This window comes from Aotus nancymaae, unplaced genomic scaffold (assembly GCF_030222135.1).
Source record: "Aotus nancymaae isolate 86718 unplaced genomic scaffold, 86718_ANA_hifiasm-v0.15.2.pri h1tg000012l, whole genome shotgun sequence".
Classification (NCBI taxonomy): domain Eukaryota; kingdom Metazoa; phylum Chordata; class Mammalia; order Primates; family Aotidae; genus Aotus; species Aotus nancymaae.
The window spans coordinates 50326455-50338954 of NW_026988423.1; the positions used below are offsets into that span (position 1 = coordinate 50326455).

General features: G+C 47.4%; 1 protein-coding gene and 1 non-coding gene across 2 annotated transcripts; one reads left to right on the forward strand and one right to left on the reverse strand.

Moving 5' to 3' along the window:
• Positions 1-1572: 1572 nt before the first annotated feature.
• IFT22 (intraflagellar transport 22) lies at positions 1573-9491 on the forward strand. Its single transcript, XM_064375343.1, has 5 exons — positions 1573-1721; positions 3951-4027; positions 4697-4786; positions 6327-6529; positions 7698-9491. Exons 1-5 carry the CDS (start codon positions 1683-1685, stop codon positions 7844-7846), a joined length of 558 nt encoding a protein of 185 aa, XP_064231413.1. The 5' UTR covers positions 1573-1682; the 3' UTR covers positions 7847-9491.
• Positions 9492-10908: 1417 nt separating this feature from the next.
• Positions 10909-11033, reverse strand: LOC135274689 (U4atac minor spliceosomal RNA). The gene has a single exon (XR_010342471.1). It is a non-coding gene; the product is annotated as a U4atac minor spliceosomal RNA (small nuclear RNA).
• Between the last annotated feature and the right edge of the window lie 1467 nt (positions 11034-12500).

Consider the following 12500-nt stretch of genomic DNA (forward strand, 5'->3'; position numbering starts at 1 on the left):
TATTTTTATATATTTATTTTAAGACAGAGTCTTGCTCTGTCACCCAAGCTGGAGTGCAGTGGTGCCATCCCGGCTCACTGCAATCTCTGCTTCCCAGGTTCAAGCGATTCTCCTGCCTCAGCCTCCTGAGTAGCGAGGATTACAGGTGTGCGCCACCACACTGAGCTAATTTTTGTATTTTTAGTAGGGATGGGTTTCACCATGTTCGCCAGGCTAGTCTCAAACTCGTGACCTCAAGTGATCCACCCGTCTCAGCCTCCCAAAGTGCTGGGGATTACAGGCGTGGGTCACCACTGCCAGCCGAGCAGTTCTTTTCAATACAAAGATTATATAATTATGTTACCAAAGGTTAAAGATTTGATAGTGTGTTGACTTGAGCTTTTGTCATGCCAGCCCTTTTGTGGGCTAGCGTATTTTGTACCGGCGCTCTCGGCACATAGGAATTTAATATCATGCCCTTATCCAAAATTCTGGCTTGACTCTTCATTTTCAGACTCACCTAACTGTTTGAATTTAGCAGCAATGTTTCTAGACACCTGCACTGATTAAACAAGTCCAGCCATCGTCCCTTTGGTATCTCCTAGATCATACGAATGATAGTGAGTGGTGAATCGTTTTGCAGAAACCAGACGTTTTCCTGCCTTTTTCTAAGCTGGGCCACGGCTGTGATAAATCGGCTCCCAAGAGGACGACATCATGGCCACAGTGATAAAGGGGTCAAGGCCTGGTTCCACGGCCAGCTTGCCATTTGTATGGCCTGTCTGAGCTCTCGGGATTATTCGGAGGAAAAAAGATTTGGGAATGGCCATTCCGCCCCCTCCTGGAGTCTTGCTTTCCGCGTCTCTACCGAGACTGGTGGAGCGGGCCTGCAGTCTCAGAATTTTGGGAGGTGGAGGCGGGAGGATCGTTTCAGCCTAGGAGTTCGAAAACAGCCTGGGCAACATAGCAAAACCCAGTCTTACAAATAAAAACATTTTAAAAATTACTCGAGTGTGATGGCATGTGCCTGTAGTGCCAGCTACTCGCGAGGCTGAGGCAGGAGGATCGCTTGAGCCCAGAAGTTGGAGACTGCAGTGAGCCGAGATCGCGCCACTGCACTCCAGCCTGGGCAAAAGAGTGAGATCCTGTCTCTAAAAGAAACAGAGAGAGATGGCCGGGCACGGTGGCTCACGCCTGTAATCTCAGTACTTTCGGAGGCCGAGGCGGGGGGATCACCTGAGGTCGGGAGTTCGAGACCAACCTGACCAACACGGAGAAACCCCGTCTCTACTAAAAATACAAAATTAGCCGGGCGTGGTGGCGCACTGCCTGTAATTCCAGGTACTCGGGAGGCTGAGGCGGGAGAAAAGCTTGAGCCCGGGAGGCGGAGGTTAATGGTGAGCCGAGATCGCGCCACTGCACTCCAGCCTGGGAGACAGAATGAGACACTGTCTCTAAAAGAAATAGAGAGAGGCCAACCCCCTACAGAATCGCGTCTGCAGCCCGGGCTTTGTGGCTTCTCTCCGCCCCACTCCCAGTAGCAGACACGCCCACTTTCCGCCCCGCGCGCAGGAAGTGGCCGAGTCCCGTCGGCCCCTGCGGCCCGCTCGCTGTTGCCACGGAAACGAAAGCGGCCAAGGCGCGCTCTGTCCTGATGCGCCGGTTCCTGTGGATTTGTGTCCGTTTCGCCGCTGTGGATTACGATGCTGAAGGCTAAGATCCTCTTCGTGGGGCCTTGCGAGGTGAGGCCTGGTCCGGCGCGGGAGAGGGTGCGGGGAGCTGGCCTCGGGGCCTGGCAGGTCCCCAACCGCCTGGTCTGGGAGGCGGGAACCCGGGCCCACCGGGCCCATCCCGGCTGGTGCCCTCGGCCTTTCCGTGAACTCCTTGCTTTTAGACGTTGATTCCAGCCACTGCCGGGAGTGGGCAGTGGAGGCGAACCCGGTGTTACTGAGCCCCGGAGGCTCAAGGTACTGAGTGGCATCATTGGAACCACAGCCTAGGTGTCTTGACTCTTTCTTTTGCTCCCGGGATCCCCCTAATGAATGCGTCTGTGGGTCTGGACTTCTGTTTGTTTGAGACAGGGTCTCGCTCTGTCGTCCACGCTGGAGTGCAGTGGTGTGATCTTAGCTCACTGCAGCCTCGACTTCGCTGGACTCAAGCAGTCCTCCTGAGTCCTCTGCCGCCCAGGATGGAGTGCAGTGGCATGATCTTGGCTCACTGCAACCTCCATCTCCTGGCTTCAAGCGATTCCTGCCCCAGCCTCCTTACTAGCTATTACAGGTCCACACCACCACCCCTGGCTAATTTTTGTATTTTTAGTAGAGATGGGTTTTCACCATGTTGGCCAGGCTGGGCTCGAACTCCTGACCTCAAGTGATCCGCCTGCCTCACCCTCCCAAAGTGCTGGGATTATGGCCATGAGCCACCATGCCTGGCCTAAATTTGTTAATTATTTATAGTGACGGTCTTACTATGTTGCCTAGTACCTAGGCTGATCTCCAACTCCTGGCTCAAGCAGTCCTCCTGCCTCAGCCTCCCAGTGTGCTGGGATTACAGGTGTGAGCTGTTGCTCGAGGCCTGGGCTTTTTACTATACGGTCCTGGAACCGTTGGCTATTCATGTGTGTGTCAGGGGAGTGGTAGTGAGGATCACATCTACATGTATACTTATCATCCACAGAAATAAAGCTCAGATGGACTGAAGCTAAATGCATTTAAAAAAAAAAATGCCAGGCACTGTGGCTCATACCTGTAATCCCAGCACTTTGGAAGGCTGAGGCGGGTGGATCACCTGAGGTCAGGAGTTCGAGACCAGCCTGACTAACACCGTGAAACCCCATCTCTACTAAAAATACAAAAATTAGCCGGGTATGGTGGTGGGCGCCTGTAATCCCAGCTACTTGGGAGGGTGAGGCAGGAGAATCACTTGAATCCAGGAGGCAGAGGTTGCAGTGAGCCAAGATCGTGCCATTGTACTTCAGCCTGGGCAACAAGAACGAAACTCCATCTAAAAACAAACACACACACACACACACACCCCTGTAGGGGTCTCAGGCCAGGCACAGTGGCTAATGCCTACCGGCACCTTGGAAGGCCAAAGAGGGGCGATCACTTCAGTTCACGCATTCAAGACCAACCTGGGAAACATAGGGAAACCCCATCTCTACAAAAATACAAAACTTAGCTGGGTGTGGTGGCATACACCTGTAGTCCCAGCTACTCAGGCAGCTGAGGTGGAAGGATCGCTTGAGCCCTATAGATCAAGGCTGCAGTGAGCTATGATCATGTCGCTGCACTCCAGCCTTGGCAACAGACCAAGACCCTGTCTCAAAAAAAAAAATAAAATAAAAAGCAATACATATTACTCATATCGAGTTGGAGAAACAGCTCTGTGTGAGATTGTTAGACAGCTAGCCACGAGTCCCCAGGCTGACTTTGGTCCTCTCTGTGACCTAAAAGAACTCCTTGGCCGGGCGCAGTGGCTCATGCCTGTAATCCTAGCACTTTGGGAGGCGGAGGCAGGTGGATCACTTGAGGTCAGAACTTTGAGATCAGCCTAACATAGTGAAACCCCATCTCTACTAAAAATACAAAAATTAGTCAGACATGGTGGCACATGTCTATAGTCTTAGCTACTCAGGAGACTGAGTGAGGCAGGAGAATCACTTGTACCCAGGAGGCGGAAGTTGTGGGGAACTGAGATCAGGCCATTGCACCCCAGTCTGGGCAACAAGAGCGAAACTCTGTCTCAAAAAAAAAAAAAAATTCCTTAATCCCATGCTCCCTGGGCCTCAGACCAGGCTGTGCCCACTGCACTAGAGCATGACAGTGAGGTCATAACCACCCCAATGATCTCCACGTGCCCGTGACCTATACTGCATCACACCGGGTTCCAGGACACTTCTTGGGGTGCTTTTTTTTGGTTTCCTTTTGCCTTTCAGCAAAGGCCTTTACTTGTTCTCATTTTCACAGAGTGGAAAAACTGTTTTGGCCAACTTTCTGACAGAATCTTCTGACATCACCGAATACAGCCCAACCCAAGGAGTGAGGTGAGCCCTGACAGATCTGAGTCTCAAAGAGTCAAAGAGTGTCCAACTGGCTGGGCAGGGAGGCTCACGCCTCTAATCTCCACGCTCTGGGAGGCCAAAGCAGGAGGATCACTTGAACCCTGGGCAATATAGGGAGACCCCCATCTCAACTAAAAATAAAATGTTAGCCAGGTATGTTGACATCTGTCTGTAGTCTCAGCTATATGGAAGGCTGAAGCAGGAGGATCGCTTGAGGCCAGGAGTTGGAGGCTGCAGTGAGCTATGATTGTGCCACTGCACTCCAGCCTGGGTGACTCTTGCCATTCCAAAAGTGTTATGCGGCTTCATTACTGGTGCTGCTGCTGCTCTTCTTTTTTTTTTTAATTTTGAGACGGAGTCTCGCTCTGTCGCCAGGCTGGAGTGCAGTGGCGCAATCTCCACTCACTGCAACCTCGGCCTCCTGGGTTCAAGCAATTCTCCTCTCAGCCTCCGGAGTAGCTGGGATTACAGGCATCCACCACCACGCCTGGCTAATTCTTGTATTTTTAGTAGAGATGGGGTTTCACTATGTTGGCCAGGCTGGTCTCAAACTCCTGACCTCAAGTGATCCTCCACCTGGGCCTCCCAGAGTGTTGAGATTACAGGCGTGAGCCACCCTACCGAGCCTACTGCTCTTCTTTTTCCTTTCAGGATCCTGGAATTCGAGAACCCGCATGTTACCAGCAACAACAAAGGCACAGGCTGTGAATTCGAGCTGTGGGACTGTGGTGGAGATCCTAAGTATGTTTCCTTTAAATAAAGTCACTTCATCAAATGGTTTAAAATCAGCTTCCCAGGCCCGGTGCAGTGGCTCACACCTGTAATCCCAGCACTTTGGGAGGCCAAGGCAGGTGGATCACCTGAGGTCAAGAGTTCAAGATCATCCTGGCCAACATGGCGAAACCCTGTCTCTACTAAAAATACAAAATATTAGCCAGGCATGGTGACGGATGCCTGTAATCCCAGCTACTTGGGAGGCTGAGGCAGGAGAATTGCTTGAACCCAGGAGGCGGAGATTGCAGTGAGCCAAGATCCTGCCATTTGTACTCCAGCTTGGGTGACAGAGTGAGACTCTGTCTCAAAAAAAAATAAAATAAAATAAAATCAGCTGCCCACCAAGCACCATGGAGTTGGGCCGAGTATATTTCCTGGCACATATGAAGAGCTTGATAAAGTATTTGCTGACCTGCACTGCTTTATACACTTTACTGATTAGGTTATGATGCAGTTAGAAGTCATCGACCTTGGCTGGGTGGGGTAGCTCACACCTGTAATCCCAGCACTTTGGGAGGCCGAATCAGGCAGATCACGTAAGGTCAGGAATTCAAAACCAGCCTGGCCAACATGATAAAACTTCATCTTTAAAAAAAAATAGGGGCCAGGCGCCATGGCTCACACCTGTAATCCAGTACTTTGGTAGGACGAGGCAGGCAGATCACCTGAGCTCAGGAGTTTGAGACCAGGCTGGCCAACATAGTGAAACCCCGTCTCTACTAAACATACAAAAATTATCCCAGTGTGGTGGTGTGCACCTATAATCCCAGCTACTCAGGAGGCTGAGGCAGGAAAATCGCTTGAACCCAGTAGGTGGAGGTTACAATGAGCTGAGATCTCCAGCTTGGGCAACAGAGCCAGACTCTGTCTCAAAAAAAAGTAATATTAATAATAATAATAAAATTTTTTAAATGAAGAAATTGTCAACCTTTACATGAAATAAAATTGATGTGGTGCACACCCGTAGTCCTCGCTACTCAGAAGACTGAGGCAGAAGGATCACTTGAGTCCACGTTGGAGGCTACAGTGAGCTGTGATCCTACAACTGCACTTTAGCCTGAGAGAGCAAGACCCTGTGTCTTAAAAAAAAAAAAAAGGAGGTCATCTACCAACTTGTATTACTAAGATATTCTTTTTAAAGTCCACAGTTAGAATCCAAAATAACCTAGGCCAGGCGTAGTGGCTCATGCCTGTAATTCCAGCACTTTGGGAGGCTGAGGCAGGCGGATCACCTGAGTTTGGGAGTAGACCAGACTGACCAACATGGAGAAACCCCATCTCCACTAAAAATACAAAATTAGCTGGGCGTGGTGGTGCATGCCTGTAATTCCAGGTACTCGGGAAACTGAGGCAAGAGAATCACTTAAACCCGGGAGGTGGAGGTTGTGATGAACTGAGATCGCACCATTGCACTCCAGCCTGGGCAATAAGAGTGAAACTCTGTCAAAAAAAAAAAAGAAAACCAGAACAACCTAATATTCCGTCTTGTTCCTTTTCTTCCTTGCAGGTTCGAGTCCTGCTGGCCAGCCCTGATGAAGGATGCCCATGGAGTAGTGATCGTTTTCAATGCTGACATCCCAAGCCACCGGAAGGAAATAGAAATGTGGTATTCCTGCTTCGTCCAGCAGCAGTCCTTACAGGACACACAGTGCCTGCTAATTGTGCACCACAAACCAGGCTCTGGAGATGACAAAGGAAGCCTGTCTTTATGTAAGGAAACTGGAATTTCTCTTCCTCTTTTGTCTTGAGCATTTTGGATACCTACATATTGTCTCATGTCCTAGAAACCAGCAGCTCCGTCCAGTTACTGAGCACATACTGTACCCTAGGCAATTGTTGCCCTCTCCATGTGAGTCAGAATTGCCAGGTTTGGCTGGGCATGGTGTCTCCTGCCTGTAATCCCAGCACTTTGGGAGGCTGAGGCGGGTGGATCACCTGAGGTCAGGAGTTCAAGACCAGCTTGGCCAACATGGCAAAACGTCATCTGTACTAAAAATACAAAAATTAGCCAGGCATGGTGGTACATACCTGTAATCCCAGCTACTCGGAAGGCTGAGGCAGAAGAATCACTTGTACCTGGGAGGGTTGCACTGATCTGAGATCGTGCCATTGCACTCCAGCCTGGGCAACAAGAGTGAAACTGTCTCAAAAACAAAAACAAAAAAGCAGTATACAGAGTGGGAAAATCCTGCGTATAGCTATTCTTGGGTACGGCTGGTGGGGAGGCACTCTTTGCTGAAAGAACTTTTGTGAAGAAAAACCTCCAATTCACATAATGACACACACATCCCAGAGGTCACACAGTAATCCTGAAAAACAACTCCGAAAATATTCAGAAACAAAAGAGAGAATCTATTCCTTTCTGGTTTAAGAATATAGGAATGGCCGGGCACGGTGGCTCACACTTGTAATCCCAACACTGGGATGTCAAGTTGGGCAGATCACAAGGTCGAGATCAAGACCATCCTGACCAACATGATGAAACCCTGTCTCTACTAAAAATACAAAAATTAGCTGGGCATGATGTCGCATGCCTGTAATCGCAGCTACTCAGGAGGCTGAGGTAGGAGAATCACTTGAACCCGGGAGGCCGAGGTTGCAGTAAGCCGAGATTGCACCACTGCACTCCAGCCTGGCGACAGAGCAAGACTCCATCTCAAAAAAAAGAAAAAACAGGACCTGGAGGGTGGTTTCTAAAGTTTCCGTCCCGTCATCAGGTGGCAGTATAGCAAAACCTTTCTCTGTTCACTGGCGTCAGGAAAGACAACTTGGTTTGTGAACTTCAGAAAGTTAAATGTCTTCTAGAAATTTTATTGGGAGCTAGAAAGAGTACTTCATTGAGACTCCTTGCGCAATTAATCTTATTTTCATTTTCAAGCACCACCCTTGAACAAGCTGAAGCTGGTGCACTCGAACCTGGAAGATGACCCTGAGGAGATCCGGATGGAATTCATCAAGTATTTAAAAAGCATCATCAACTCCATGTCTGAGAGCAGAGACCAGGAGGAGATGTCAATCATGAACTAACCAGCCTCCACCTGGGGCTACCACAGCCCTAGTGAAATCAGCGTCTTTCTTGGTGCAGATCTGAAATTGCATCCAGCTCCTGATGTTTTCTTCTCCCTGTGACTGCAGAGGAAATGTTTCTACCTGCAGGAAGGCCCCAGTCATGCTCAGACTGTGCTCTGTCCTGAGTCTACGACTTCTGATTTCCTGGCCCCAGAACTTCCCAAAGGGCCGTAAAATGGAGAGATTTACCACCTTCACGAATGTCCACTTACACAGTTTGTGGAATTGTAACTGTCGTAGCCCAGTAATAACAACAGTAGTTCAATCCACGTGTTTTGGCTTGAATGTGATTTTCATTCTTTGATTCACCCAACAAATACCGACTGGTTGAGCGCCTGCTGTGTGTGCACCGCTGTTCTAGCTGCTGACCGTAGACAGCATACATGAAAAAGACGGAAATCCCTACCCTCGTGGAACTCTCATTCCATTTTCCTAAATATTAGATTGGTGCAAAACTAATTGTAGTTTTTGCCATTTTTAATTTTTAAGGGCAAAATCCCCAATTACTTTTGCGCGAACCTAATCATAAGGCAGATTCAGAAACTTGAGTGCAATGTCTTGGATATGCAAAAAAGAAAATAAAAACGCATTCTTCATTTTCTTTAAGAGTTCTAGGCCAGGAGCAGTGGCTCACACTTGTAATCCTGCACTTCGGGAAGCCAAGGCAGGCGGATCACTTGAGGCCAGGTGTTCGAAACCAGCCTGCCCAACATGGCAAAACCCCATCGCTACTAAAAATACAAAAATTCACAGGGTGTGTTGGCACACACCTGTAATATCAGCTACTCGGGTGGCAGAGGCATAAGAATTGCTTGAGCCTGGGAGGCAGAGGTTACAGTGGGCTGAGATTGTGCCACTGTACTCCAGCCTGGATGACAGACTGTCTCAAATTTTTAAAAAGAGATTTGGCCAGGCGCGGTGGCTCACGCCTGTAATCCCAGCACTTTGAGAGGCCGAGGCAGGTGGATTACTTTAGGTCAGGAGTTGGAGATCAGCCTGGCAAACACGGTGAAACCCTGTCTCTACTAAAAGTACAAAAATCAGCCGGGCATGCTGGCAGGTGCCTGTAATCCCAGCTACTTGGGAGGCTGAAGCAGGAGAATTACTTGAACCCAGGAGGTGGAGGTTGCAGTGAGCCAAGATTGCACCACTGCACTCCAGCCTGGGTGACAGAGCAAGACTCAGGTCTCAAAAAAAAAAAAAAAAGTAAAGTTAAAAAAAAACATGATTGTCTGGGAAATCAAGAATGTGGCAGACTAGAAAAAGAATGTGGCCAGTGAATATTTTCAAAGTAGTTACAATAAGAAATGCATTGCTATTTTCATTATAAGCCTAAAAGATCTACCTGGTCACTCGGGGATTTTTCTTTTTTTTTTTTTTAGTTTTTTAAATTACATACCCAATTCCTGCAGAGGGGATTTTTTTAAATTTTGAAAGTTATTGGCTGGGCTTGATGGCTCACGCCTGTAATTCCAGCACTTTGGGAGGCCAAGGCAGGTGGATCATGAGGTCAAGGGGTCAAGACCATCCTGACCAACATGGAGAAATCCCATCTCTACTAAAAAATAAATAAATAAATAAAAGCTGTCCTGTTTTTAATGACCCTGTATTTGTTATTCTGTTATGTAATTATCTTTAAACTGTATATAACAAAATTTGGCATCCTAACCATCTGTAAGTGCAGTTCAGTAGCATTAAATACACACATTCTTGCGCACCCATCACCACCATTCATCCCAGAACTTTCTATGATCCCTAACTGACACTGTACCCACCTAACAACTCCCCACTCCTCCTTCCCAGCCCCTGACGGCCACCATTCTACTTTGTCTCTGTGACCTCCTCTAGGTCTCTTATTTATACAAGTGGAATCCTACAGTATTTTTGTCTTTTCGTGACTGGCTTATTTCCCATAGCCTGATGATCTCAGGGCTCACCTGCCTTGTAGCGTGTATCAGAATCTCCTTCATCTTTTTTTATTTTTATTTTTGAGAGACAGAGTTTCACTCTTGTTGCCCAGGCTGGAGTGTAATGGCGTGATCTCAGCTCACTGCAACCTCTGCCTCCTGGGTTCAAGCAATTCTCCTGCCTCAGCCTCCCGAGTTGCTGGCATGACAGGCATGTACCACCATGCCCAGCTAATTTTGTGCTTTTAGTAGAGATGCGGTTTCTCCACGTTGGTCAGGCCAGTCTTGAACTCCCAACCTCAGGTGATTCACCAGCCTCAGCCTCCCAAAGTGCTGGGATTACAGGCATGAGCCACCACACCCGGCCAGCATCTCCTTCCGTTTTAAGGTGGTATAGTTTTCTCTCCTACAGATAGACCACATTTTGTTTATCCATTCATTGGTTGATGGACATTTGGGTGTTTTTTCACCTTTTGGCTCTTGTGAATACATGGCTAGCAGCACGGGTGTACAGTTCACCCAGGATACTTTGGAAGATTATTAGCATTTAATCTCTCCAAAACATTATATTTATTTAGATGACCTTGATATGGAGACTATATCCAGTTGGAAAGTGGAATACAAACACAACTTTTTTTTTTTTTTGAGACAGTGTTGCTCTGTCACCCAGGCTGGAATGCAGTGGCATGACCACAGCTCACTGTAGCCTCAACCTCTTGGGCTCCAGTGATCTTGCCACCTCAGCCTCCAAGTAGTTGGGACTAGAGATGCATGCACCAGTAATGGTCCAGCCCACTAATTAGTGCACGCCTGGCTAATTTTTGTATTTTTTGTAGAGATGGGGTTTTATCATGTTAACCAGGCTGGTCTCAAACTCCTGACCTCAGGTGATCCACCCACCTCAACCTCCCAAAACTGGGATTACAGCCCTGAGCCATTGTGCCCAGCCCATACACAACTTCCAAAAAATTTTTCATAACACCAAATTGGTAAACATGTTCAAGAGATTTAATGCACAGAATCACTAGATATGGTTAGTTTATGGTTTATTTTAGAAGCAAGTTTGTTTTAATCATCTTAGGAGTTATTTTTTTTTTTTAAGTGGGTTTTCATTTTTCCAAAAATTGCACCAAGGTAAAGCAAAGCTGTAGTTGATGTGGGTGTGTTGTTTAGGGTTAGCGGTACTGCTCTCACTATGTGCGCATTGGACAGTAGCACAAGCCCAAGGAAAGGATGGCTTTTTTTTTTTTTTGAGACGGAGTCTTGCTCTGTTGCCCAGGCTGGAGTACAGTGGCACAGTCTCAGCTCACTGCAAAGTCTGCTCCCCAGGTTCAAGCGATCCTCCTGCTTCAGCCTCCCGAGTAGCTGGGAATACAAACACACGCCACCATGCCCAGCTAAATTTTGTATTTTTAGTAGACACGGGGTTTCACCATCTTGGCCAGGCTGGTCTTGAACTCTTGACCTTGTGATTCACCCACCTCAGCCTCCCAAAGTGCTGGGATGACAGGCATGAACCACCACGCCTGGCCATGGAGTTACTTTTCATTCATAATTGTTATGTTTGTAATTTTTTAACATAACCAACAAGAAAATATACTAAGTGGATGAAATGGTAGATGTATCTCTTTTCAGCTGAGAATGGGAGAAAAAGTTGAGGCATCTAAAGGAGATGAATAAAAATGCTTCTTTTTTTTGAGACAGTTTCACTCTTGTTGCCCAGGCTAGAGTGCAGTGGAGCAATCTTGGCTCAACAACCTCTGCCTCCCGGGTTCAAGTGATTCTCCTGCCTCAGCCTCCCAAATAGCTGGGATTATAAGCATGTGCCACCACACCTGGCTAATTTTGTATTTTTAGTAGAGACAGGGTTTCTCCATGTTAGTCAGGCTGGTCTCGAACTCTTGACCTCAAGTGATCCACCTGCCTCAATATCCCAAGGTGCTGGGATTACAGGTGTGAGCCACTGTGCCTGGCTGTGTCTGTTACTTTCACAGTGAGGAAGGCTGACACGTAGCTGTGTGGGCAATCTGTTGGAGAGAATGGCTTTTCTAGACCATGACAATTCCCTGGCAACGTATTTTGAACCACATTCACCTGTTAGATTACCATGAATACTATTAATGTTAACTGAACTAAATCATCTTTCCATGACTGCCGCCTGACAAAAATTAATCTCACAAAATTGGCTACCTCAAAAAGAAATTATTTTCGTTTTCACCTTTAATGATTATCCAAGACCCCAGTGTAACAACCCACCAGATTTTGTTCACATGAATGGCCAGAGTATAATGATTTAAATCTCTTTGAATTGAGAAAAAGGCTTCAGATTTTAAGTTTGGAGAGTTTTTTTCCTACTTGATCTAGTCTATCATTGGAACTTTCAAGTGTACTTTGTATTTCATACATTGATTTCCTCAGTTCCATATTTGCTGTGTACTCTGGAAAACTCAGTATCTGGTTGGTAGCTACATCAACCATACCCACAATTGCTATTGACATTTTGTTCCTTTCTTTTTCTGGTCTCTTGTATCCCCCTAATCTTGGTTAAAATTAATATGCCCAATTCTCTATCTGACAATTCTTCAATCTCTTTTGGATGGGCCTCTGTTGCTGGAAAATTACTGGGTTCCTTTGGAGGCATCCCATTCCTTGCTTTTTCATGTCTCTCGTGTCCTTCTGTTGAGATCTGCCCGTCCTGTGTAAAT

Bases quoted from the DNA above. Each gene is read 5' to 3' on its own strand.
- IFT22 (XM_064375343.1), top strand. From the start codon at position 1,683: ATGCTGAAGGCTAAGATCCTCTTCGTGGGGCCTTGCGAG. The intron at 1,722-3,950 runs GTGAGGCCTGGT...TCATTTTCACAG, and splicing joins TCTTCGTGGGGCCTTGCGAG to AGTGGAAAAACTGTTTTGGC. The intron at 4,028-4,696 runs GTGAGCCCTGAC...TTTTCCTTTCAG, and splicing joins AGCCCAACCCAAGGAGTGAG to GATCCTGGAATTCGAGAACC.